The 26,264-nt window shown below is 49.5% G+C and overlaps 10 protein-coding genes across 10 annotated transcripts; 6 read left to right on the top strand and 4 right to left on the bottom strand.

The window, feature by feature from the left end:
* Positions 1 to 54: 54 nt before the first annotated feature.
* Positions 55 to 1,026, bottom strand: A1O9_06624 (uncharacterized protein; the record flags this gene model as incomplete). The annotated part of the gene is made up of 1 exon (XM_013405834.1): positions 55 to 1,026. One exon carries the CDS (start codon positions 1,024 to 1,026, stop codon positions 55 to 57), a length of 972 nt encoding a protein of 323 aa, XP_013261288.1.
* Positions 1,027 to 2,570: 1,544 nt separating this feature from the next.
* A1O9_06623 (uncharacterized protein) lies at positions 2,571 to 4,202 on the top strand (the record flags this gene model as incomplete). The annotated part of the gene is made up of 1 exon (XM_013405833.1): positions 2,571 to 4,202. One exon carries the CDS (start codon positions 2,571 to 2,573, stop codon positions 4,200 to 4,202), a length of 1,632 nt encoding a protein of 543 aa, XP_013261287.1.
* A 1,648-nt stretch (positions 4,203 to 5,850) lies between these two features.
* A1O9_06622 (uncharacterized protein) lies at positions 5,851 to 7,172 on the top strand (the record flags this gene model as incomplete). Its single annotated transcript, XM_013405832.1, has 2 exons — positions 5,851 to 5,983; positions 6,013 to 7,172. 2 exons carry the CDS (start codon positions 5,851 to 5,853, stop codon positions 7,170 to 7,172), a joined length of 1,293 nt encoding a protein of 430 aa, XP_013261286.1.
* A 592-nt stretch (positions 7,173 to 7,764) lies between these two features.
* On the top strand, positions 7,765 to 8,355 carry A1O9_06621 (uncharacterized protein; the record flags this gene model as incomplete). Its single annotated transcript, XM_013405831.1, has 1 exon — positions 7,765 to 8,355. One exon carries the CDS (start codon positions 7,765 to 7,767, stop codon positions 8,353 to 8,355), a length of 591 nt encoding a protein of 196 aa, XP_013261285.1.
* Positions 8,356 to 9,292: 937 nt separating this feature from the next.
* A1O9_06620 (uncharacterized protein) lies at positions 9,293 to 10,369 on the bottom strand. The gene is made up of 2 exons (XM_013405830.1): positions 10,251 to 10,369; positions 9,293 to 10,191 (listed from the first exon to the last, which is right to left on the bottom strand). The coding sequence occupies exons 1-2, from the start codon at positions 10,292 to 10,294 to the stop codon at positions 9,417 to 9,419; spliced, it is 819 nt and encodes a 272-aa protein (XP_013261284.1). The 5' UTR covers positions 10,295 to 10,369; the 3' UTR covers positions 9,293 to 9,416.
* Positions 10,370 to 12,694: 2,325 nt separating this feature from the next.
* On the top strand, positions 12,695 to 14,522 carry A1O9_06619 (uncharacterized protein; the record flags this gene model as incomplete). The annotated part of the gene is made up of 3 exons (XM_013405829.1): positions 12,695 to 13,399; positions 13,465 to 14,089; positions 14,146 to 14,522. 3 exons carry the CDS (start codon positions 12,695 to 12,697, stop codon positions 14,520 to 14,522), a joined length of 1,707 nt encoding a protein of 568 aa, XP_013261283.1.
* A 1,809-nt stretch (positions 14,523 to 16,331) lies between these two features.
* Positions 16,332 to 18,110, top strand: A1O9_06618 (uncharacterized protein; the record flags this gene model as incomplete). Its single annotated transcript, XM_013405828.1, has 1 exon — positions 16,332 to 18,110. One exon carries the CDS (start codon positions 16,332 to 16,334, stop codon positions 18,108 to 18,110), a length of 1,779 nt encoding a protein of 592 aa, XP_013261282.1.
* A 1,514-nt stretch (positions 18,111 to 19,624) lies between these two features.
* Positions 19,625 to 21,973, bottom strand: A1O9_06617 (uncharacterized protein; the record flags this gene model as incomplete). The annotated part of the gene is made up of 1 exon (XM_013405827.1): positions 19,625 to 21,973. One exon carries the CDS (start codon positions 21,971 to 21,973, stop codon positions 19,625 to 19,627), a length of 2,349 nt encoding a protein of 782 aa, XP_013261281.1.
* A 1,941-nt stretch (positions 21,974 to 23,914) lies between these two features.
* On the bottom strand, positions 23,915 to 24,336 carry A1O9_06616 (uncharacterized protein; the record flags this gene model as incomplete). Its single annotated transcript, XM_013405826.1, has 2 exons — positions 23,915 to 24,234; positions 24,285 to 24,336. 2 exons carry the CDS (start codon positions 24,334 to 24,336, stop codon positions 23,915 to 23,917), a joined length of 372 nt encoding a protein of 123 aa, XP_013261280.1.
* An 819-nt stretch (positions 24,337 to 25,155) lies between these two features.
* A1O9_06615 (uncharacterized protein) lies at positions 25,156 to 25,803 on the top strand (the record flags this gene model as incomplete). The annotated part of the gene is made up of 2 exons (XM_013405825.1): positions 25,156 to 25,295; positions 25,345 to 25,803. Coding segments are annotated over 2 exons (342 nt in total), but the record flags the coding sequence as incomplete, so codon positions are not given.
* Between the last annotated feature and the right edge of the window lie 461 nt (positions 25,804 to 26,264).

Raw genomic sequence — 26,264 nt, 5'->3', positions numbered from 1 at the left:
ACGCCAACCTTTCCTTCTGTATCTAGCCATTGCTTGTTTCACGGCGTGGCGCAACTAACACAATTCCGATACATCAAGCAGTAGTCTCCTACCCTTAGGTGATACTGCAAAGCGATCCTCCATGTCCATATCGCTCTCTTCCATGGCGTCGTTTAGTCGTAAGTCGAGTCGTCGAAAAACTAGGCTAGTCGCTATTAAGAGCTCTGCCCTCGCTAGATTCTGGCCAATGCAATTCCTGGAGCCTAAGCTAAAAGGAGTGAACGCTTTTTCCAGATCACTTGATGGGCTTTGGCCGATCCAACGCTCTGGAATGAATGTATCTGGCTCTGTGTACACGGATGGGTCTCGGTGGTGCACGTAGTTTTGCATACCAACAATCGTGCCGGCCGGAAGCTCAAGCTTGTCCGACTGTATTGGGAGATCAAGAACGCGTGGAAGAGTTCCAATGATCGTTGGGTAGAGACGCATCGTTTCCTTGATCACTGCATTGAGATAGGGTAGGTCCTTAACTTCTGCGAGTTTGCAACCCGTATTTTGGAGCTCTTTCCGTAGCTTGTGCTGCATGTGTCGATTCTGTGGTCTTGAGAGGGTGTAAAAGAGGTAAAGAAGTGTAGAAGACGTAGTACCACTGCCTGCAAAGAAGAGACCCATTGCTTCTTCAATAGCCTCATCTTCACTAAGCAGTCTGCCGAGATATTTATCTTCACCTTGCAGGAGTGGTGTCCCCATAAAACGCTCTATGTTATCCGTCTTCGATTCTTGCTTGAAGTCGCGGAAAAGTGATCGTGTAAACTGCTCGAAAAGTTTACTCTGCTTAAAAGCATGACCAGCCATGCCAGGAAGATACTCACCAAGTCTCTTCCACCTTCTCAAGAATGGAAAAACTGATGCCATGATAAGAACTCTCGGGGTGTCTTCCATTGCTTGTAAGAACGTCAAAGCATCTTCTGTCGACCGGACCGAGATGTCCTTGTTGAAAGCCGCTTTGCAAATAACTTCAAGGCTGAACAGTTTGCAGAATGGCATAATATCTGTCGTGCTTGTTGAAGAGGCCGCAGAACTTGTTATAATCCGCTGAACAAATCTGTCACTCATCTCCGTGATATGTATTTCATTTTCATTGATCGCCTGTTGCGAGAATGGCTGGCTCATCATCTTGCGCCGGGCTGAATGCATTGCTTTGTTCCTGAATGAAGGGGTACAGAGTTAAGGCTGCTCATGAAATATGACCATAATGTGCAAATTTACCGGAAACCCGCAAGACTCTCGTGACCCAGAAGTGTGGTAGCCCTGTAAAATGAGTCTTCCTTTGTGCAGGTATTCTGACTATAGATCTTTCGATACAGCTGGAAATCTCCTACAGACACTTCCCCAGGGCCGATACGGACTACTGGTCCATATTTATTATGTAACTCGAATAAAGTCTACCGAGCAACGTTAGCGAGACGTCTCATTGCCATTCAATAATGGCTACCTGCGCCCGCTGCCCCCGAACCATCGCTAGTGCCATATACTGCGCGAAGATCTTCGCCAGAAAGGGGCCGGGTACAGATCTAAGAGGGTGGAAAAGTAGATTATAGAATGCCTTCGTGAGTAAATTAGCCAATCACAGAGATAACAATGAGAGCATGAAGATGAGACGAACTGTCAGCAGCACTTTCAGAAGCCATATGCAGCAAGTGGCTATTCCCAGCTTCAGCGCATAGCTGCCCAAGAATTTGAAAACCTCCGTTGGCATCATTTTACCGATGATTTTGGGCGGATAGTGCAATCCACTGTAGCTTGGAGTTTGCTCAATTTCTAGATGGCTTGAATTAATTCCGCTCAAGCCACGGTATTTGATCAGAAGTTTGTGAAGGAATGCTCCTTTTTAGCGTTGCTTTGTCGCTAATGAATGGTTGTGATTTTGGTTGCTGACCTGTTCGGTTATCAAATAATTCATCTCGATAACTTATTGAAAGGCAAAACAAAGGATCACCCCGAGGACTCACTGCTGCCTAGGATCGTCTTCCGAAACGCCATATCTATTTCCGACAAATCTACGAGCACTTGCTGTCCAATCCATGACTCTAGATCCGAACAGATACCTCATCGCATCGAAGGCAGTGAAATAGCGGAGCCGGACTTCCGGGGCAATCAGCTCGGGAGGGGAGAGGACTATTTCTCTACGATTCCGCTTGGTCGAAGAATGTATTAATTTGCCAACCCACTTGAAAGGTCGGCCCCTCCCCTTCCGATAATAGCTTCCGTAACCTGAGAGCACAAACCATTGTTTAGTGACACCGACCACAGCCCCACCTTTGTTTCGAACTAGATTGGGGCTCCATTGAAAGTTTCTTTTCCGTTGGAATTCTGGACTCAGTAAATTGCTACTGGTGATTGGTTTTCTACTGCTGCATCTTCCTTATCGCTATAAGTTACGGCTGTCAAGGTCGAGACTATATGGGCTAGTTTATCTGGTTCGCTTTCTGGAGGAAGGCGACTCATACAATAAGAAGCACAACGCGAGTGCCGCTAATAGCCGTGAACAGTGAGCTCGCCACAAGCCGCTGGATCCCGACAATAAGAGGATGGGAAAGATTAGTAGCTGGGACGAGACGTTCGATGTCGTGGCGGTGGGATCTGGCGCCGCCGGTGTCGTCGCAGCCTTGAGCGCGCAGCACCACGGCGCGACAGCCATTGTGCTCGAGCGCAGCGACAAGCTTGGAGGGACCACTGCATGCTCGGCAGGTGGCTTGTGGATTCCAAACAATGACCACATGCACGAGGTCGGATCGAGTGACTCACGCGAGCAGGCACTCACCTACCTGCGCAGCCTCTCGCTGGGCGGAATGGATATGGAGCTGGCCGAGATCTACGTGGACGAAGCTCCTGCCGTGGTGCGCTTCCTAGAAACAGATAACTCCCTCTCGTTCAACGCTACCAGCTTGCCTGACTATCAGCCCGAGAATCCCGGAGGCACTTTTGGGCGGACGGTTACGCCGCAACTGTTCCCCGCCGATGAGCTCGGCGATCTCCGCCCACATTTACGGCCAGCACCAAGTTTCCCAGTCCCGTTCTGCTGGGAGGACATCCAGCGCGGCATCAATTTGATTAATCCAGAGGTTTTTCGCGACCGACTCGCTCGAGGCCTGGTCGGGGGAGGAGAGGCACTAATGGCAGGGTTGATCAAGCAGGCGCTTAACAAGGGAGTCGAGTTCCGACGCAATGTTCGTGCGCGACGCCTCGTGATCGACGAAGGTACGGTCGTTGGACTCGAGTACGAAAACGAAGGACAAACTCGCACAATTGGCGCGCGGCGCGCAGTGATCCTTGCAAGCGGCGGATTTGAGTGGAATGAGGGCCTGGTCAAGGACCATGTCGCCGGCCCAATCGAAGCGCCATTGAGTCCGCCATCTTGTGAAGGAGATGGCCTCGTCATGGCGATGGAGGCGCAGGCAGCCATTGCCAACACAAAAGAAGCCGCGTGGATGCCCGCGATTTGCATTCCAGGCGAAGAATATGATGGGCGCCAACTCTACCGATTGACTGGAGGCGAACGAGCAAATCCCCGATCAATCATGGTGAACAGGGCTGGAAGGCGCTTCGTGAACGAAGCACACAACTATAATGACATCGGTCGAGCCATGCACAACTTCGATGAGATGAAATTCGACTATCCAAATCTGCCCGCCTGGATTATTGTCGATCACGAGTTCATGGAGCGCTATACTTTCGGTACTCGATTGCCCGGTGATCTAGTTCCTGGGTGGTTGGTACCAGCTGCAAGCCTGCGCGAACTTGCCGAGAAAATCAAGGTCCACCCAGATGGCCTGGAGTCTACAGTGAAGCGATACAACGCCCAGGTGGAGCAAGGTTCTGACCCTGATTTTGGCCGAGGAAGCAGCAGCTACGACTTGGCTTTTGGCGATGGCTCGCGCAACGGTGCACTTCAAACCCTCGGCCCCATCGAACGAGCGCCGTTTTATGCCTGCCGCGTGTACTCCGGTGTACTTCAAACAAAGGGCGGACCCAAGATTAACGCCAGGTCACAGGTCCTCAATGTGCGTGGCTGCCCAATAACAGGACTCTACGCAGCTGGCAATGTCAGCGCTGGTTTCACAGGCATGGCCTACCCAGGCGGCGGGGGTTCAGTGGGACCAGCAATCGTCTTTGGACATATCGCTGGTCGCAACGCGGCGGCAAACGAGAACTGCTTCTAAGCCGCAACTTTGTTCCGAGGTTTCTACAGTACCACTCCAATTTCAATAGGCTGGTGATGGCGCTATGGTCTTTCTCACTCCAAACCCTAGGGTTTTTCATCACAGCGCCCTCAAACCCTTGTCTGAAACCGACTATCCGCCTCGCTAGTGGTACTTCCTCCCGTGAAATTGTCCTTATTCCATGATAGGAACCCCAGACATCTCAACACAAACTATGGACTGTGCCTCTAGGCCTCATAAAAATCACATCTGGCACCTTGCGAGAGAGCTGCATCAACTCTTAGATGATAATGAGGGACATATCTTGCTTTCGTGCTCACAACCATGGTTGGAGCATGTTTCCTCCAAGAAATAATTTTGCCGATGAAAACGTGTTGGTCAAGGAGCCAGTTACGTTGGTCGAATTGCAATCGAGGCCAGCCCGGACCAAAAGATTCAATGATCCTTACCGACTTTCGAGATCTGCCACCAACCTGTCATAGTACTGATTTCGATAGACACCGCCCACTGGATCTTCTACCAGGGCTTGAATTCATCTCCACCTGGAACTCATTGTTGACTGCGGCTAAGTCCAGCCAAGTGATCCAATGGAAAGACATGCCTAATTCCTACTTGAGACTGTGATAACGTGGGCGACGTCGTAGCGTAGGGCAAGCCCACCACAGCGGCCCCAACAATCTGCAGATCTAGACTCCTTGCCTAGCACACTAAATTCGCATAGGCCAAGTGTTCTATCGAGGTAAATCGGTGTATATTTGTCTATCATGTAAAGCACGGCTCGGATCACACTTTCGACAATGCTGCAGTCAACCAAGAAACCTCTGCTTGCGCGCCTCTTTGGCTGTCAGGTATGCGAAAAAAGCCAGCGAGTCTGAGGTCCTTCGCTTCAGCAAATGTATACTGTTCCGTCTCGCCTCTGCTAGTAGAACCCAGGTAGTTAATTCCTCCCCACAGAGGAGAGTCTGGGGTGGTGTGGGGACTAGAGGCCCTCGGGCTATGGCTCCCCGGGGCACGGAGGGGTATCAGGGAAAGCGACTTGACTTCCACTTAAGACGCCCGAATCCTTATAAATCTTGTTCGGCCCCTCCCTTTCCGTAGAATCTTTCCCATCTTTCAGGCAAGTTCAGTCCCTGCTTCTCCCAGTGCAAGATCGAACTATGGTGAATGGCAATTTTGGGAACCCTCTAGAGGGAGAGTTGCCATCCCAGCACCTCTCGCAGTCCTTCCTGTCAATGGAAGCCACCAACGCCGAAAGTTCCATCTCCTCGGATGAACTTTTCAGCTGTCTCATTAGCACTTCGACAGACAGCCATGCAGATCCTCGTGTCCAAACCAGGGAGTCCTATCAATGTCGGCGGTGTGGCAAGCATTTTGGGCGTCTCGATCATGTCAAGAGGCACTGTCGATCGCGTGAGTCTTTGATTTCTCCATGCATCCGACTCAGACATGGCTCGCCTTTATCTAAAGAAGAGCTGCTTATACTGCCTAGATGTAAATGAGCGTATCTACCTATGTAAGCTGTGCTCGAAAGGCTTCAACCGAAAGTAACAACTTGCAACGCTCCCCTCTGTTCAGGGCAAATTGACTAACAATTTTCTCAGGGATCTTCTGGACCGCCATACAGCGATTCACAGCACTGTCAGCCACAATGCAGAACATCACATCAAGCGGAAAACTCGGACGTCAAAAGCCTGTGCTCAATGTATTCTTTCCAAAACGAAATGCTCCGACGATCGCCCGTGCCGTCGATGTCGAGATCGAGGGCAAACCTGCGGCTCAGAGTCAGAAGTCTCGCCTCAGATTCCTCTAGGCTCATCTGCGCAGTCTGAACCTGGCGCAAGAGCCCCATCGTCCGTTGTGGGCTCTCAAGGACTTGGGACTCTCCATGGTGCAGAAAATGAGCCGATAGCCTTCGCCAGCTCGCAAAATCAAGAGCAATTTGTTGACAGAGTTGAATGTCGGGCATTCAGTTCTGTGGACATGCCATTGGCAGGTTCACAGAGAAGCGCTGGGAGCCACATGGCTAACGGTCCTGCTTTTTCGTCTATTTGGGACTCTAATATCTTTTTGAATGATTCTGCCCTAAATGTTGACGACGACATTCTTATGGAAATAGATTTCGACTGGAACTCTTTAATTCCGGCAGACTACGACTTGAATCACGAAAGTCAAGCTAGGAGCATTCCACCGCATCTAAGAGTAAGTAACGCCATGACCAGTGCGAGTCGATCTCGTGTGCCTTTGGTACAAGAGTTTTACAAACGCTGTCTTTGGCTATGGGACCCGGATCCTCACGATTCAGCCACAATGGACGAATCATCTCATCTCTCGGAGGCCGAAGAACCACTCCTTCTGTCTTCAACGGCCACCGAGAAAGTATCAGTGGACAAAGTAGCCGGGTCATCAATAATGGCAGATTTTGCCTGCGGGAGCGATGCCCGAGATGCTCTTCTACTTTTGGTCCAGCGCAATTCTGATATTACAGTCGCAGTATGCAGTTTTCCCTCTCCGAAGGTGTTAAGCTTGCTTTTGAGGGCATTTGCTGTCCAGGAGACTGTAAGCCCTGTCCCCTTTCTCCATCTCTCGTCGTTCAGAGTCAACAAATGCAGGACTGAACTACTAAGCGCTTTGATTGTCGCTGGTTCTGCCAACTTTGCGAATCGCCAGATTTGGAAACTGGGGCTGGCAATTCAAGAACGTACGCGGCTAGACATTTATCAGACTGTAGACCACAACAACTCGATTGCACGAGACTTGGAGTTTTTGCAAGCTCAAATTCTGTGGGTTGAAGCAGGTCTGTGGAGCGGCGTCCGTCGCACGATGGAAGTCGCCCAGTCCGCCGCAAACAATGTTCCCTTTGTAGGTAATTTGTCAAACCCGACGAACATCCAACTAAATGTGGCAGTTGATACGAAGAATTGGGGCCTATTATTTGGGTTACTACGAGCACACGTCGGTCCCAACGGTTGACGACGACAGCGCGACACTACAGTCGAAGTGGGTAAAATGGACCGAACTCGAATGTTTTAAACGGTGAGGATACCAATAATATTAGCCCGGCCCCCCACTAACTCTTGATAGATGTGTATTCCGAGCGTTTATGAACGATATTCAGGGTTCAGTGGCCTATATGCGAAGTCCATGTTTTTATAGCACAGAAATTACGTTCGGTCTACCGGCAGCACACGAACTATGGGCTGCTCCTAACCCGTTGGCCTGGAGGGCGGTATATATTGCGAAAACCACAGCGGCCGAATTGCCCAGGCCTACCTTGCTAGATATAATGCAAGATCCTTCGATATTACAAACCTTGGCACAAGAATATGATTGTGGACTAAGTGTCTTCGCATCATTACACTGTCTTTGGCCACAGATTGTAGCACTACAGGACGCAAAGACGTTGCATCGAGGGCATCGATACACTAAAAGGATTCCCCAAAACAACTTCTGGCTGGAAGCACAACGCCAGGACTTGTATAAAAGGTTAGCGGACATAAGAGTGACCGCGAACATGATTGGGGCCCTCTCAGATGAGACTCGAATAGTATGCGAGGTCTTCATGATGGCCCTCTTTGTCTCATTTGTCGACATCGAGAAACTTGTCGGGCGGTTTGGCTCCAAAGAGTCTCAGTCGACGATACTGCATTTGCAGACTTGGTCTGAGAACGACGAATCACGCTATGCAATGTGGCATGCAGGTCAGATTTTGAAAGTGGCGCATGCTGCGAAGCCTACCCGTCTTTGCGGCTTCTACGCCAGTGCTGTGTATCAGGCGTGCTTAGTGTTGGCACTCCCGTTTATGCTTGAAGCAATAAGCATGGCTTCTAGGGGAGAGACCCCGGGGCCTCATACTAATGCGCTATCGACTTTTCATCAGACTCGAGAGACGACAAACATCAGCCAGCAGGTCGATCTTATTGTCTTGAATGGCCCAGAAAACATGCAAACCAAGTCGTTCCTTCTGACCGGACAAGGCAGCCCGGCCCTCCTTCTCGCGGATGAAGTTAAGGCGCTTTCTAACATCGAGATGATACCGACCGTGATTGCGAAGATCTTCGAAGACAACTATACAGCTACCACTGATCACCTGCCTCCTATGGTGGAGAAGCTGGTGAACCTTGTGAAAGAGCTAACAAAATTGACGGGGCGGTAAAAGGCAGGGAAGCAGCTGTTTCACGGCCGGAATCTTCGTTGGCTCCCCTCGATCACACGCCGCTTTTGCTCAGGCTGCATCGGGTCCGGCTCAAATCCGCTCTGGCTGCTCGTCCTGCTCGGCTACCGAAGGCCCATTCCGTTCCAAACTTTCACCCTAAGCAAGGCTAGGGAGCATGAACATGAAACCACTGCATACTTACAGTTTGCAACCTTGGGTTTCGCCTTGTTGCCGGTCGCTGGGTGCTCGAGCTAGTCGTAACGGGAAAGCCGACGAGTAGAAGAGGAGGATGATGACGCAGGTGTTGGGACGCCAGGTGATGTCTGCTAACTTGACGATGGAAGACTCACTAATGGCGGGGATGATCTGACCAGCGGCACTGACGGCCAGCGTGTATGCCGACATCGGTCACTAGCTACGTATGGGGAACAGATCTTTTCTCAATCTGCCAGCCCTACGTCTTGTTAGTATAAACCCTTAATATAAACGAACAGGGTATTAACGTGGCCGTGTGTGAAGCTGCTGGTTTTTGGGGCATACAATAAATACGATGAGCTGGAAGCTGCTCTGTTCGATCACTTTCTTTGTAGTCATAGGAAATATTGGCGGATGCTTGTCACAGAACCTCTGGCCCAGATCAGTCCTTCTCTCATGATCGTGAGATGACCCTCAATAGTTTTCTCAGCAGCTTTAGAGCTCGCATGTTTGGGACTTCGATACTTAGTGTTCTCCCCTTTCCAGGGATGTGGCATCCCACGTTAAAGTCCCAATATATTGACTGGCTGTTAGTCGGCGCAAGGGCTCTGGACAAGGAGAAGCAGCCGAGAGTATTCGTTCGGCAAGGCTCCTCCACTAGCAGGTCTCCGGCGAATAAACAGGCCGTGGACTTTCCGGCAATCAGGAGTGACCTCCTGATTCAACGAAAGACTATATTGTCGTCCGTTCCTCCATGAATCCATGGTGCAAGAATACCGCTGAACTTGCGCGAAATATCCCAGTAAGCTATATGTTTGAGCATATCCGTTCCAAGTCCAATCCTGCTTTTCGATTGGTGAGTGAAATCAATACCACGCAAGGTCAGTTCTGAGAAATCCATGGCAGCTTCGGGCATGGGGCAGGATGTGAGCCCTAACAATGAATTTAGATACCTTGACCATACAATAACCGCAGAGAACAGAGACCTCGGAACGTGCATCGCAACAACTCGTCTCAAGTGGAGCCCATCCAAGGTCTTTTGAAGCAAGAAGGCGTGGGTCACACATCGCCTGGCCTCGACTGAGCTTGTCCACTCGTTCACATAGGAAACGTGCACTATGCACTAAAGCTTCTGCCGGTCCCTGCTTTCCGACCGCAAGCCCCAGGTGATGGAGGTCGGCATTGTCGGATATGTTCGTCCACTGCCATAAGACAAGAAAGTAGCTGTATGCCAGACTATAATTTACCTGCCTCACCATAGGTCTCGCACCATGCAATAGGTGGGCATAGTGCTCTGCTCGCGATATGTGGTCATCTCGATTTCCAATCTTGTCTTCGCAGATGGAAGCCTTATCCCTTGATGGATGGTGTAAGCCGTAAAGACAGTTCAACCGCAACTTGTAGCCGAGAGATCTCTTCTCAACAGTGGGGGGAACAGAACCAGAGTGACTACAATATCTGGTATTTGAGCTTCTCAAAGGATCATTTTGAACGAGACGTGCCCATCCATGGACGCTGGTGGCGAGGGAGGCATCCGAGCGGCAGGGTGGAGGAATACAGATTCCTCCGTGACGGAGAAAAGGCCCATGATGGTACAGCGTTGCGATTTCAGCATCGTCGACGAGAATCGTCAAGGCGGCGCTGAACCGCGAGATTTAGCAAACTCGAAGATACCTCAATGATGTCTAGACACTCTTTACCGTTTTATCTCCTCTTTTCGTGTCCAATATTTCCAGGCCTCCATCAATTGAGGACCTGAAAGATCCTGGAGGACAGGTCTGTCCTTCTCAATTCTGAAAATCTCCGCCCTTCTCGTCCACTGACCTTGTCATGAGTATTCGATTTATATTCCAGCCTGTCCAATTTCAAACCTAAATGAAATAACTGTCCCATGGAAAGCGGAGGCCATCTCAAGCTGGCGGGTTGCACATACGTCAATGAGCGCATAATTCAAACCTTATACCAATATGCAACGCACTCCCGACAGTAGGCCAAATGTCTGTCCTAGGACAGCCAATTGCACCATAGAGCTGTCTTTTCTTCCTGGCGTGTCTGAATGGAGTGTCAATAAAATTTGATCTGCGGAATCTGGTCATTGGGGTGTTGAAAGTTTTGTCATCGACAGAGCTTATGTAGTAGTCTTCGTCCGAGATGGCCAAAAGAGCCATTGTCATCGACTGGGTTCCTGGTGAGTAAGTGTGCAGTATAACAGATGTTTATGCCTTGCTGACTCCATACATGTTTAGAAACTGTGCATCTAGATGTGTTTCAGCTATGCAAACCCTGCGTTGCCAATTATTCATGGTCTCACTTGTCGTCCAACAACCTGCAACAGCGGATTATTGCTCTCAAGCTGTTCTATAGGCTGCCTTTCCATAGGCAGCTTAGAGTTAGCTCATTATGGGTTCAATCTGTTTGAAGACTTTTTAAGGGCTATGACGGCTTCAGCATGGCCTTCTGCAACTTCACTTTGAGGGGCTCCTTCGCTGTCAGGACTAGTACGACTGGAAGTGAATCTTTACAATGAGGCTAGCCGATCGGGATGGCCTGTCTCGAGTCTCGTATGCCAAGAGCGCTCGACTACGGCGCTGTGGAGGATGCCCTGCCCACTGCTCCAGCGAGCCGGTCCTTGAAACTTTTGGAGTCGTCTAAAATAGGCGCGCGTCTGGCGTGGCATGTCAGCCGTCCAACGGAAATACATCTAAGAACACACCAATCTAGGTCACCAATATCGAAGCTTTCCCGAATGACACGGTACTGCTCGAAATTGAAAGAACGGTTACGGAAAAAGAGCAGACCCAGATGTTCCATCGTCAATCTGCGCCATATGGTGATCGAAGTCATTGTGAATGGCTTGAGATGGATCATTTGCAGTGACGGTATCGTGAGTCAGGATAGCGACTTCGATCCCTGGCACAAGGAACTCTGACGTTGTTGACAGCCGGTCAATGATTTCGTCAATTGAGCTGCGATCGAAATGCTTGCCAGGGGCTGCGCTTCGTTAATTCTTTCCTGCTGAACCTGCTGAAGAATTGAAATTGGATGCTTCCAGTTCTTCTTGCAGGACCACAAAGGTCGTGGTTGGAAGGGGCCTGTATTTGAGGGTCTGTGTTAGCAGGTCTCATCAATGTCCGATCTCAAGTATTACTCACTCGTCGATTCTTGCGGATGCTCTGGTCGCGATGGGCCAAATGCTGCTGCTCTTGGGCGTGCAGTCCTGCTTGTGCTACCTTGATGGTCTGTCGAATGCTGATGAACAGAATAATGCCTTATGAGTGTATCTCTGAGAACGCCAGTTAGTCGATTGACCGAAGCACTTCAGGTTTTGATTGATAACTTGCGAGCGGCCGCATGTCTTCTCGCAATCTCGCAGCTGAACTGCTTCTCTTTTGTGTGCGACCTAAGACGGCGTTGGAGAATTTCAAGTTTAAGAACCTTCTTGTCGCAAACCGAGCATGATTTGGGTGTAGTCCGGGTAGTTTGATGTCGGGCCTGGCTTCGGGTCGATTTGAGTGCAGCAATTTTTGGTTGATGAGAATGACTCTTAAACCCAGAAGTGTTCATTCAGATCAAAATTGTGGCAGGATAATACTCATTTGGACATTGGAAGTACAAACAGGCCAAGAGCCGACCAAGCCTGCTCAGATGAATTCGCGTGTGTTTGGAGATGCTTTACCATCCAACTGGGTATCTGTTATCGAAGATATGGCGGAAACGGTCGCTAGTAATGAAGAATCATATACATGGCAAAAGATAATCCGAAAGAAATCTATGATATCGATCCGAATACTTGAGGCGGGGCCGGTGGGCCCGACGGCACTTGGAGCCTGGGAGGGGGCTAGACCTGAGTTTTGACAGGGAGATACTCATTCCCATCAAAGGACGTGAATTAATGTGAATTTAGGCAATCCGACCGCCTGTCGACGTATAAAGTCATGTTCTGTCATGTTCTGTTCCTTTCACATGGAGACTGAGAGGCACGTATTGATTCCACCGTCCTTCTGCTACGACACGGCCTGATCGCCGAGATTCTCCTTTTGCAACGCCAGTGAGCATTCATACCAGGCACAATATTGAGAGGCAAGAGACAATGTCGGAGAAAATTGCCGGCAGAAGCAATAAGGAAGGGGCTGAACACCACGAAATGGAACATCTGGACAGAATCATCTCAAAGGACTCTCTGCACCGCAACGAGCTTGGCCATGATGCCACTGAACTTGAAAACTATTGGGCTTCACCTCGACTGATTGGGTCTCTCGCTGCCACTTTTCTTCTTGCCAACAGTATTTTCATCGGCTATGCCATGCCAGTCAACATTCTTACCGTCATTAACGCAGACATTGGACCTTCGCCAAACATATACCTGGTGTCTCTAATGAATACACTTTTCTCGGGAGTATTGCATTTATTCTTTGCCCGCCTTTCCGACATCTTGGGTCGACGGTACTTCATCATCGGCGGACAAATACTCGGAGTCATCGGTTCCATCGTTTGCGCTACCGGCAACAGCATTAATGTCCTTATCGGTGGAAGTGTCATGACCGGTATCGGTGGCGCTGCAGGGTTACTATATCCTGTTATCGTCCATGAGTTAATTCCTAATAAGTATCGTCACTGGGGCCAGGCTATAATAACTGCAGCCGTTCTACCTACCTTGGGATTTGGCCCCGTTATTGCGAGGACGTTAATTGCTCAAACTAAGGTAGGATGGAGAGGAGTTTACTGGTTAAATGTCGCAGTGTCAGGACTATCAGTTGTTCTCTTCGCCAGCTGCTACTTTCCGCCTAACTTCCGTATGATTAACAATAAATTAACTAAGTGGAAAGAAGTGAAGTCGCTAGACTACGGGGTGAGTTTACTCAAGAGTTCTTCCGGGAAGCTTTCCAGACTTCACATTATTTACTATTTCAATAGGGCGTTATATTATATTTCACAGCTCTGATTCTTGTCCTTCTCGGATTTACCTGGGCGCAAGGCACATATTCCTGGCAAAGTGCACGCGTCATTGCATCTTTGATTGTGGGCTTCCTCACACTAGTGGCTTTCGCAGTCTACGAGACCTATGTACCACTTACACAGCCACTCCTCCCAGTCCGACTCTTCAAGGTACAGAATATTATCGCCTGCGTTATCGTTGGCTCGACAATGCAAATGGTCTGGTTTGCCCTGAATATATTTTGGCCAATCCAGATTAGTGTTCTTTTCACGACGAACGAAGTCAAAATCGGCTTTCAATCTTGCACTACAGGTATCGCCTTGGTCGCGGGAGAACTTTGTTTCGCCCCTCTGTTCCGAAGCATTGGCTATCTTAAATGGCAAATGGTGGTTGCAGGCTTAATAACTGCAGCCTTCTGCACAGGTATGGCGGCGTCAAAGACAGAGGGTCTAGGCATTGCCTTCACAATCATCGCTGGCCTTGCAAATGGGTGGATCGAGATGGTTACTATTGTCGTTGTCGGACTCGTGGCCCCACCCAACGACATCGGTGTTGCCCAGGGCTTCTTCGCCTCAACGAGGTTAATCTTCGGCACCGTCGCGGGTAAGTGACAACAAACTTTACGCATATTGAAATATTGACTGAGTGCCAATCTACAGTCAGTATTTATCTGGCCATATATAGTAATAGACTGACCGCATATCTACCTCAAAAGATTGTGCCGGAAGTCGAGGCCGCTGGTCTACCTGCCAGTAGCATTCCAGATCTGTTCACAGCGATCGCCAATGGCACTGAAGCAGCATTGATGGCAGTTCCCGGATTTGACAACGAAGTGCTAGACGCCCTGGCCCTGGCTACAAAGCACGCGTATGCTCATACATTCAAAATAGTCTATTTGTCAACTTTTGCCTTCACAGGCGTTGGAATCGCTGCGTCTTTCTTCATCACAGACGTGAATGCATATCTCACCAACTATGTTAACAAGACTCTCCATAGGCCAAATCTGAGAAATGAGAAGATTGAACCTGGGGTGTGACAGAGATTGGTTTGCTAGGTATAGCGTGCTGGATCCCTGCGTCTCTGCATCCCTGCGAAAAGGGTTTGTCGTTCTGCTGTGGAGGGGCATATATAGAACAGAGCCACGGCAAAGGACGATTATTGCACATCTATAGCCCAGTTAGTAGAGATCACTAGCATCACACTATTTTCCAACGCTTAGAAGGTTGATAGAGCATTATTACGACAAAGGCTTGAATACACAACCCAACTTCGAGATCGCTAGACTTTTGACTGGTCGAGGCATAGTTGTCAAAGATAAACAGCCATTGTACTTTGTTCTTGTTCAACAACAACCTGTGTATCTGATTACAACGTTCTCGCTCTTAAGAATTAAGATGTTTGCGACAACACATGTCATTTCTACTATCGGTCCATACCCACCTTTGTGAGAAGCCCTTGGCGCTTCATCCGTGATTATGCTTAACCAATACCAACCTGCCAAGGAGTACATCCCTAATCGCTGGCTGTCCAGGGATCCAAATCTTTCCGACGAGCTCGTAAACCATTTGGCTAATAATGGTCGATGCACCCGAATCATCCGAAACATTGTATCACACGGGTTGCCTATTTCACACCCAATTTACACTGTCCTGAGCAAATGTGGGCTGAACGGGGATGGATGAGAAGACTAATCAGTTATTTGTCTGTGTGAATTCAATCCACATCTTATGTGCTGGTAGGAAAGATAAAATTGAGGAGGAGAAGAGAAGCCGCACGTAGCATCTATTGATGAAAGGAAGTTCAACATTGACCCAAAGCAAAATTCCCGATCGTTTCCTGACCCAGGTATGCGAGAATCCATGGAAACACGGCATCAGCCACGAAGTATTTGAAAGGACATTGGCGGTCTATTTTTAAATGATGGCATGTTCCAGTTTTGTCATTCTTTTCCTACGCCAACGTTACAGACTATACGTACAGATAGAAAAAGGATTGGACGCAGCCACATCAAGTGTGCTTAGACTGCAATTTGGATGTGGTGGTTCAATCAGTACGAGAAGGCGCAAAATAGATCGACTCCGCCCGTTAGTGTCCTCTTGGAAAGGAAACGTGAAAGAGAATATGGGCCTGGGCGCTTATGAGATTTGCTTTTATATGGGTTGTACCCTCTAGAGTGCATTGCTTATTGTGGAAACACAGACCGTTCCAATGGTGGCCTGTGACTACAGCAAGCACAAGCGGTAAGACAAATATCTAACCCCAATATTGTACGTCTCCATTTACCGGAGACCGCGATGAGAATTCCTGTCAAAACTCCCCTGCTTAGACAATGCTAAGACAGCAGCGGATACGATACCTTGCTTCTGCTCACCTCGGATATCATTGACACCTTCCACCTTGAAGAACAACGCCATATACCGACTAGAGGACTGGGAGATTCGGAGCAGGGGGTAGCTAGTTCCGCTATGACCTGTTTCTAGTCGGAATGAGACTCGGAATCTTTTTATATTACCGAGACGGCCCCACCCCCAAATCAAGACACAGACAGCGGCGACATTGAGACGAGGTACCTGCGCTTTTAGCCATCCCCTCCGGCAGGCATCCGCTAGAAGTCCAGGTTACCGTAAGCTTTTGGTTCCATATTAACTTTATCACTCTAAGTCACAGTTATCAAGGCCGTGACTCTCCGTTAAAAGTTGAACAAGGTTGCTCTATAATTGGACGAAAGATGCTCCCCCAGACATAGAAACATCTCCAATCGCGACAACCTTCCTTCTATCGCCCCTACAGCCTTTCTTTGAGTCCACTTCACTCTATTACGCTACGAACTTCAAGTTGCGCAGCTATGGTGCCAGCCGAAGTATCGGTACTTATCGTTGGTGGAGGCGGAAGCGGGCTTTCGTCCTCGATCTTGTTGTCTGATCTTGGCATAGACTCTTTATTGATCGAGCGTCGTCCTGCAACTTCGCACATGCCCAAGGCGGGCGCCCACAATCAGCGCACAATGGAGATTTTCCGACGCCATGGCATAGCCGATCAAATCCAGGCGATTGGTATGCCCGCAGAAACACGGATCCGCAGCATCTGGTTGACCTCGCTGGGTGGAGATGACGAGCTCGACCGGCGAGAACTGTTTAGCATCGATGTTAATGGAGAAGGCGTCTACCGCGAGATATTCGAGAAGGATAGCCCCGAACTCTCCGCTGGTCTGGGCCAGTACCTCCTAGAACCTCTCCTACGCAATAACGCAGAACAGCGCAACCCGGGAAGAGTATGTTTCGGGTTCGAATTGATCAGCCTAATTCAGGATGGCAATGGGTCTGTGGTAGAAATCCGCGACTGTGCGAGTAATGAGATGCATCGCCTTAACGCACGCTTTGTCATCGCTGCGGACGGTGGTCGTACTGTCGGACCAATGCTTGGTGTCCCAATGATCGGGCAGACGGGTCTTGCGACAATGACGAGCCTTTACTTCAGAGCAGACCTTTCCGAGTACGTAAACGATGATGTGGTTGTTCACTGGTTCGTAGGCCCACGATTTGGGTCGTGGACCGGCGGTGCGTTGGTCAAGGCTGGTCCAAAGAACTGGGACCGCCATTCCGAAACGTGGACTATCCATCTGATGATCCCGCCTGATGACCCTGATGCTCAAAACCTCACCAAGGACCGCGCGCTCATCCGACTTAGGGCGCTCCTCAATCTCCCTCAGCTCGATGCGGAGATTCTTGGTGTCAGCCCATGGCATATAGAGTCGGTGCAACTTGAAAAAAGCCGCGTCGGGAATGTCTTCTTTATCGGCGATGCGGCTCATCGCCAGCCCCCGACGTCTGGGCTTGGCTTGCAGTCGGCAATCCAGGATGCAGACAACTTGGCCTGGAAACTCGCGTCTGTGATCAAAGGCTGGGCGAATAAAGCCATCCTGAACACATACGAGACAGAACGAAGGCCGATAATCAACGATAATATCGAGTATGCTCTTTTCGCTTTCCAGAACCAGTTCGCATTTGAAGCCGGAATTGGGCTGATCCAAGCCAAGACGCCTGAGCAACGTAGGGCTGTATTTCTCAAATTCCTCGAAGACAGTCCAATGGGTCGAACGCGGCGGGCGGTGGGTGCTGAAGTGTTCGGGACTGGGCGCATGGAACTCGACCCTCACGACCGCGAGATAGGCTTCCACTACGAGGAGGGCGTACTAATCCCTGACGGGTCCGAGGCTCCACCAAGAGATCCGATGGGAATCGCCCACACTCAAACTACTCGGCCGGGTCATCGGTTGCCACACGCCTGGCTCAACAAACGTGGTAAACGCGTGTCGACCCATGACATCGGCGGCATCGGGAATTTCATCTTGCTTACCGGCTCGGGTGGTAAAGCTTGGTGCGAAGCGACCGAGCGTTTGTCTGCCCGCTCAGGCATTCCCATTGAGGCTTATCGTATTGCGCCCGGTGGTGACCTCGGCGACCCGACACGCTCTTGGTCCGCGCTGAGCCAAATCAGTGCTGACGGCGCGCTGCTCGTGCGACCTGATCGCTACGTTGCCTGCCGCTTTTACAAAGGGACGACAGACCCCTATGCGGAGCTCGAGAGTGCTCTTACCAAGCTTCTAAATCCATTGTCGATGTAGCAAACCTTCGACAAAGTACAAAATTTCGGGTCGCTGCGCCGGGGTAAGTCTGGAGGTCTCAATATTAAAGCTGCTCATAGCGCGTAAGCACGACAGAGCTTGCGCTTCGCGGAAGGCTGTCACCGATATAGTGGCTGGAATAAAAATATCCATCCTCCATTTCAATAGCATATGAGTGGCTTTTCCAACGGACCTTACTAAATCAAGGTACTTATCATTAGTCCCCCTATAACACTTTGGTAGAATCAATCCAAACCGTACTGTCTCAAAATTCCACAGCTACTAATTCGGATGAGCCATACGACAAGATTTATTGACCAGGCCAGCATGTATTTCAACTGACAACCTCTCATGTTGAGGTACGTAATTCGCCACTGTCCCTTGTGGGCACTAGGCTTCAGCAGCAACACAAAATCACGAGATTACAATTATACCACCCAATCTGCCTTGAAGTCGACTACTAAAGGGGAGGAGCACTAGCATAGGGGAATAGACACTTCTGAAAGTGGTCATTTCTCCCACGACAGCGCGACCAAAAGGTAGAAGAGACGAACGTCGCAGTCAGTTGTGGGTCCTGCGAAAGTCAGCGAAGAAGCACCAATCTTCAGCAGCTTGCATTGCCATTGAGGTACCTCCATTGCTGTAAATTCGGAAACAGGTTGGCTTTCAAGATGCAAGCACCGGCTAATAGCTCGAGAAGCAAAAGTTCGAAAAGACAGAGCAGGTTCTGATATGCTTGTTAGAACTTACCGCATTACAGAAGCTGTTGACAAAGCAACCTATCAGAAATACTGACGAAGAATACCTGCCATATTGTTGCAAGTTCGATTGAGAACGGTACACCATTTGCTCATCTATTGTGGCTATCTAGATCTACAGCCGGAAAGGATAAGGAAAGCAAGACCGTGTGATCGTACCGTGTAAGGTCGAGAGAAAGTAAGTTGTCATTCTAAGCACCACGAAGGCTAATTCAATTTATATACACGATTCGCGACCAGCCTTGGCGTTATTGATGACGCAAATGTATTATCGAAGGTATTCGTAGCATGCCGAGGCCAGGCGTCATTAGAAAAGAAAAGACATGAAAAATCACAACCGTCGGTGAGGCATATCACGTGCCCTAGATTGCTGATCTGCCGCCGTGGTGGCTGATTGCTTGATGGGTTAGTAGCCTGGCGAAACGGACACCTATTTTGAATATTATTCGTGCTATTATTAGATATGCAATGGCAACGGGAAGACTCAGTACAGGAATAGGGAGTGGGGATGAAATAGGTGATATTGAATCGTGGCAAGAGTCCGATGTACTACATAGGGCCTGCTCTATGACCGAATTGCGCAAGCGTAATTCTGTAGATTAATAACCATCATTAGTTTAGATCTGGCCCTCTGCATCCGAAGGAATGTAAAGGTCATGAAAAATATGGTATATCGCTAAATGGCACAAAGTCTCCTCCACCCGGATGATATCTGTACCGCCCTCGTCAAAACATGCTAACTAATCATCTCGAGGATCACCGTCGTTGATATATGCCGTCTTCCGAGGGCTTGGGCTTACCCTGCCTCAGCAAGCTCGGTAGGATTTCGAGAGCGGTGCTTCCCCTCGCGCCTCCGACAGCAAGCGACACCCCGGCGGCTGCTGCTGCTGGTGGAGAGCTATTCTTTGGGATCAAGCGCTTGGAGTCTTTGGTCTCGTCAAATACTGCCTTAGCTTCCCTGGACTCTTGGTCCGAAATGGTGACCGTGTATGTGGGAGATTCCTTGCTTCCGGGACCAGGACCGCCTCCACCCGGGCCAGCGATGGGAACCTTTCGCATGGCCGACAGCAGACCACACGTGAACTTGCTGCGGCGGTGAGCACGTGTCTGGTCAGATGCGGAGTTGCCCTTGTGTTCGTATTCAATACGAAGCTCGAGCTGCTTCATGTCCGAGACGGATGTCAGTTGGATATCCACGTCTGCGAGAAAATCGCGGTTGTGCTCCGCGACAAAGGCAGCTAGCTGACTGCGCAAGATTTCGAGATCTTCGAAAGAGGTGTCGGCAGAAACGTTGACGGTGATATGCTCCTTCAGTTGCTTGGACCTGGTGATGTTCCGGATCCATAGGCCGTTGATGGTCGAGTTGGGGATCTGGACCAGTTGACGTGATGATACTTCCTTGAACACACTATAGAGCAGAGAGATCTTGACCACGTCCATGTCGGTATCGTTGATTGAAATGCGGTCTCCGACATCATATGGATGTTTAATGAAGACGGTGATGCACGCGGCAAAAAGCTCGCCGGCAGTGCTAGCGAAGAGGAAGGAACAACCTGTGAAGGTAGACCACACTTGAGTATAGTGGTTGGCGAGATAATCGGAGAAGAATGCCGCGTAGATCAAGAAGATGAAGATAAGCACGAACACGCTCAGGACTCTATCCAGCACCTTGATGGCATCCTTGACGTTGCTTGCGCCTTCCCAGATGGTTTTTCGATCCGCAGCAACTTTCTTGACTAGATCGATCATCTCGGTGAGTGTCACATCACCGTTACCATCCGTATCGACTTTGCGAAGGATATACATCGCCTGAGCCTCGCAGCCAGGTCCAAACATGTTCCTAATTGATGCTTCATCCAACTTGTTAGCGCCGAAATTGGTGAACGAGTTCCAGATGCGGCGTGCTAGAGCTTCGGCTGCGACAGGTCTGTCAAGTGCCGCCTCGACGATAGCTCCTGATGCTGTTGGTGTGAGGACCTGTTGACCGGCAATGTCGCTTGCCATGTATCCCAGGATAGATGTGATCTTGTCACCGGTGGTTCCGAGGGACGTCATGAAAACCGCAGCAGAGTCTGAATTCCCTTTTCGGCGCCCGTATTTGTCTTTGCGGTATCCACGCACATCATGAATGTCAAGGTCTTCCTCTCTAAACGCAGGGTGGCTGTCATAGAACTGTCTTCGGGACACGTCATACATGGTCTCAATTGCACGACTGAGAGTCTCCAATTCCTTGATGGTGTCATATTGCTTTTTGCCATGATAATTGACACTGACCATTTGAATCAATAACTTCTGCACCAAATACAGCGCCGTGACACCGATGGTGGCCTTGTTAACGTTATGAAGCACGCTGAGCCATTGAATTTGTCCAGAATATTTCTTGTGAAATGGTTGGTCGAAAGTCCAGATGATTGAGCGGCAAGCGATGGCAAGAATGGCCCAGAAGAAAAGCGAGAGTGGAATTTCAACAGCTTTGAGGACCAATGCGTACTTTCTGATGCCAGTCTGCACAGCCCCAGCCACTGTCTGGTAGAGTACTGGAACAAACTGTGCGAGCAGCTTGGCCACCCACAGGAGAACCCAAACAACCTCGATCCAGATGAAGAGGCCGAGAAGTCGAATTCCTCCATCGTCACTGGTCTGGACTTGCTCGTAAATTTCCGACGATGTGATGTTGTAGATATTTGTAATGTTGCTAGTTGGTGAGTCGTCTATACTAGTGATATTAGATGTATAGATAGGTTGTAGTTTTGTGCCGTGGAAGTGCGACATTATTCTTGCATCTGCATACACTGTCGCGCAGAGAATAATCGGTATCGCGAGCAAGACAGCGACGGGAACGATGTAGAAGGTATATCGGATTAAGACGTTTCGTCGCAGGCGTTGCCAAGTCATCCCAAGCTTGGATAATTCACCATCGTCATCCGTGTGTTCATCGTTCCATTTATCTTGGTCCTCTGGTACGGTGATCCTTGACTGTGCCATGCTTGGTCTGGAGTTGAGCGGGTAGGACATGGGAATATGGAAGGACTTCTCGCCCATTCCGTGCGAACTACTAGAACCTGGTGCTTCCCTTACGTGGATAAATGTATCATTTGGAGCCATTTTGGCCTTCGCCTGCTCACGGAAAAGGTGCTCTGAAGGCTTGTAACGACTGGCAATGCAATAGGACCGAAAGATTTTAAGGGGGGGACAGGTCACGTGCCGTAGGACCAGGCAGAGAAATGGGCAAAGAAAGTGGATGGGAAAACAGCGCATGAGGAGGTTAATAACATAAATTGCATCAGATTAGAAGTCATAGGTCATTAGCAGAGATATCTCTCGAGTAGTCGGTAGGTGGTTCCCATCTGGGAAGTGGCATAGATCGCCGCCAGAGAAAGACATGTCGAATAGCCGAACAATTTGCTCTAGCGACGGTCTTTCATGTTCCAGAGGGAGAGATGTGGGGTACAAAAGACAGCCACGTGGATAACAGGCGACAGTAGGGCAGAAAACCGATACCTCAAGTAGAGAAAGCTCGAACGGGACATGCGAGAGGCCATGGCTGAAATGAGAGGTGGCCCTAGGAGTTGAGCCAGAGGTGTTCAGGCTGTCGCTGGTCACTTTCTGTTGCCACATCGCATAAAGTCTGGTGGGTTCACTGTGAGGAAAAGCTTGGATAGGAACGGCCTCATGGTCTGGTGTGGCCGCCCAAAGCAGACTGTGGCGTCTAGGAAATATTGTGGCGTCAATTGAGGTTCGGAGCGCCCATCCATTCAGCCAGCCTCGAGGTGCATCATTCCCACAAAACTCGAAGCGAATGTACAGAGGACTCGTACATGCGGCGAGAAGGTGAAAGGGGGAAAGGGGAACTCGAGGAAGAAATTGATAAGTCACTAACAAGCCTCGATTAACTCGAATTAAGGCTTTTTACTAGTCCCGGCACTAACCGCAGACTATGCCTCTTTGGCTCGCGCACCATAACACCCAATTCTCCCTCCCTCCGAGGTACACGCGTTTGAAAATGTTTGTTGGAGCAGCCTGCCAGAGACTGGACGATGGCGAAGGCATATCGTTAGGAACGGCCATGTCTCGACACCGTTCTCCGTCGACACAGTCGGGAGCTATCAAACTTCTGAGAAAACTGGCAAGTCCACGACTAGTGAAGACACAATGACTCAACTTCGGCTAACATTCAGTAGCGCTGAATGTATTTCGACCAGCCCAATTTAAAAATACTAGCGAGACCCGCACACGGCCCAGACTTCTCAAGGCTCAAATTGGGTTCAGGCATGTCTTACTCGTACCTCCAACATCTACCGAGCACTCGGGACGGAGTGACTACCAAGGAGAGGATGCCATATTCAGAGCCGAGACTCGACTCAAACCCGCTCAGGGACACAAGAAGCCTGACCCTCGAAACGGATGACCCTTCCGGGTTTTCTGGAACATGTGTTGTAACCAAGCAGATGCAAACTCTTCATCGGCCTCAGGATGCTTCAGTGTCTGAAGTGATGTGGTAAGCGTCTATCCCAATATGTAATCATTAGCTATATCAAACAGTAACTATCGAGCCGAACCTCGACTCAAGTCAGTGATAAGGAGAACTACTGGAACGAAGTGTAGGCAAGGAAGGATCTTCGTCTGTGTGATGCCGAGTGCGAACACAGATCTTGTGCACATTGAATTCCAAGGCAATACAACTGGGTCCTCCTTCAGAAATAAGTCATTCAATCGAAGCCAGCGACTAACCCTCCAACCATGCCCGCACTTCAGGTGAGGGGTTAGTCATCGGGATATTTGTGATTCCTGGAAGAACTGCATTCACCCGGATCTTTGGTTGGCATAATCCATCGCGTCAGCACGGGTGAGCGCACAAACGGCGCCCTTGGAACCGATATACGCTGCGGACTGGGGTGGCGCATATTGTGCTAGGTTTGATGCTAATTCACAAAAGAGCCACGTTGCGCACGAATGGGCATAATCACTGCCTCTGGGGTAGGCTTCGCTGTCCAGTGTTTGATTCGACATGATTTTGAACGTCTCCCGAGTACAGAGCCACAGCCCTCAATAATTGACTGCTATCTGCTTATCGAATTGCTCGAGGGAGTTCGATGGCCGGCCAATCAACATGGCGATCCCAGCGCATTGTACGGCGTAATCGATTCTGCCAAATTTGGATTTCACAGCAGAATATGTTCTGCTCACGCTTTCTAGCGACAAGATATCAATGACGAATGCTGCTACAATGGCCGCGACGTTGGCTGAAGCAAATAGGCACTCCAGAGCACTCTTAATTTCGTTCACACCGATTTCGTTGAGATCGAGGAGAGCAATCTTCGTGCATCCTGCCCTCGCGAAAGCGATTGCAGTGGCTCTTCCAATGCCTATAAATTAATATGTCCACGCTGAAAAGACAACAATCATACATACTTACCAGAACCTGCACCTGTCACCAGAGCTACGCCATGAAGCTCATTCTTGGCCATGTCTTATTGTGAAGCACCTTGGATAAGAGGGTTGTTGTCGATCAATGATACCGACCGGCGATCGTATCCTGTGAAAACAGTCGACGTTGACACGGCCACTGATATTTATTCACACATCTCTGCTAACGAACAGGGTTTGCTCATTGGTACATGCTCTGACTGGTTCGGAATTACAAGGTAGGGTTTCTAGAAGGATCTTACCCAGGATCAGAGTACGGAGCTTCCATCTTTGCCAAGGCTCCGTTGCCAGAACCATTCTTGTCACACAGCGCTTCCTACCAGCTGTGACTCCGTTCCGGGTCTTTTGTGCTAGACATGAGATGTATGTGAATGCGTGTGAAAAGTCGGGGACGTGGACGAATTCTGCAAAGGAGACATCTAGGCAACGCTACACATGGTCGGTAATAATACCTTCCGTCGTTGTGACCTCGCTCGATTTGGTGACAGCCCGTACTGTACCGGTACAATACGATACTGTCCAATTCTACAGTGGCTGTAAAGAAGGGGGGGCCGTGGTCAGATGTGTAAAACTACCATCAACTCATTGTCACCGATTATGTTCTAAGCTTTAAGCCACATCATCTCCCCCCGGCCCTGACCTCGCAGCACGGCATGATGAATGTTTTCGTTCCCAGACTATCATTATTGCCAGGGTTTCATCAACAAAACCGATCTCTGAATCAATGCCGTAGGGCAGTCCTAGGAGTGCAGCCTTTCAGCCACAGCGCAACTCCAGTGACTGAGCTTGTGAGGCTTCATCTCAAAGATGGTGTATACCTAGATATCGACAACCCTAGGACCGATATTGGAAGGAAGTAGAAAACGCTGTTTCAACCGCTCCTTCGAGCCAATGGTCTTCCAAGCTATTATTGGGGGCGACAATTAGGATGTCCTGATGTCGCTTCAGCTTTCGTCAATTGGGACAGTGTTGACCACCATACAAGGTTTACAGCGACCAGGTATGTGAACTCATGCCCTCTCCACGTAACAGCTTAGGTAACGAAGTAGGAAATTCGCGCCGATCCTGGATGCAGTTACGGAACTCATCATTGGGCCACCGCAGCTATGGCATATTCCTTCGGAACCTTTCCCTCCAACGCCAGCGCTGGCCGCGTCTCCCGGACAAGTAACTGAAACTGTGATCCTGTATTTTCCCGCGCAGTACGACCGATCTTCCCAGCTGCGCTTCCACAACGGAGTGCAACGATAAGGTAACATTCTTGATTGTACAGCAAAAGGCTTTAAGTACTTCGCAGGGGTTTGCGCCGTCGAAGAGTTCGAGAACCCAGGTACTGCTAACAATTCCAGGGCATCTTTCCTATTGACCGGATGGGAAAATAGAGGGGCTGCTTTAGATTTCAGGAATACCCAAACGTTCACCCGCAATTTACATCTGTTTTTCGGGCAAGAGATCTGCAGAGAGATGAAGTTTTCCACGTTTGGGGGACAGAACTAGAGAAAAAGTAGACAAATAAATCGAACAATGACTATCATACTTAGAGTGGTCCTCATAGATGCACCGTTCAGTTCTTCGTCTTTAAACCAAGTTCCTGGGGCCAGCTCGAGTGCAAACATTGAGTTTCATACGGCGATTCTATCACGTTCATAGTCACCAACGATAACTGGAGTCAAAGCTTTAGTAGGACACATATACGTATTGCATTTACATCCTTGCGAAACCAATCACTACTGGCCATCACGAGCCGATTTGGATAGAGATGGTAATGCTTACTCGACCTTGGCTCGGAAAATTTAGAATGATCCTTCAAGAACATAAACCCTGTGCGACTGGCGCAGAAGCTCAGTCTGGAGACTCTTTCACCCTCTCGGGGTCGCCTCCGATAATCGTCCACAATAATAAGTGATGAAGAGCCCGGGGAATAAGACTCTTCAACAACCGAAATGGCGCTTACTCGCCAAGACGAATG

This window comes from Exophiala aquamarina (genome assembly GCF_000709125.1).
Source record: "Exophiala aquamarina CBS 119918 chromosome Unknown aczIA-supercont1.4, whole genome shotgun sequence".
Taxonomy (NCBI): Eukaryota; Fungi; Ascomycota; class Eurotiomycetes; order Chaetothyriales; family Herpotrichiellaceae; genus Exophiala; species Exophiala aquamarina.
This window is presented reverse-complemented; position numbering and strand designations above follow the sequence as displayed.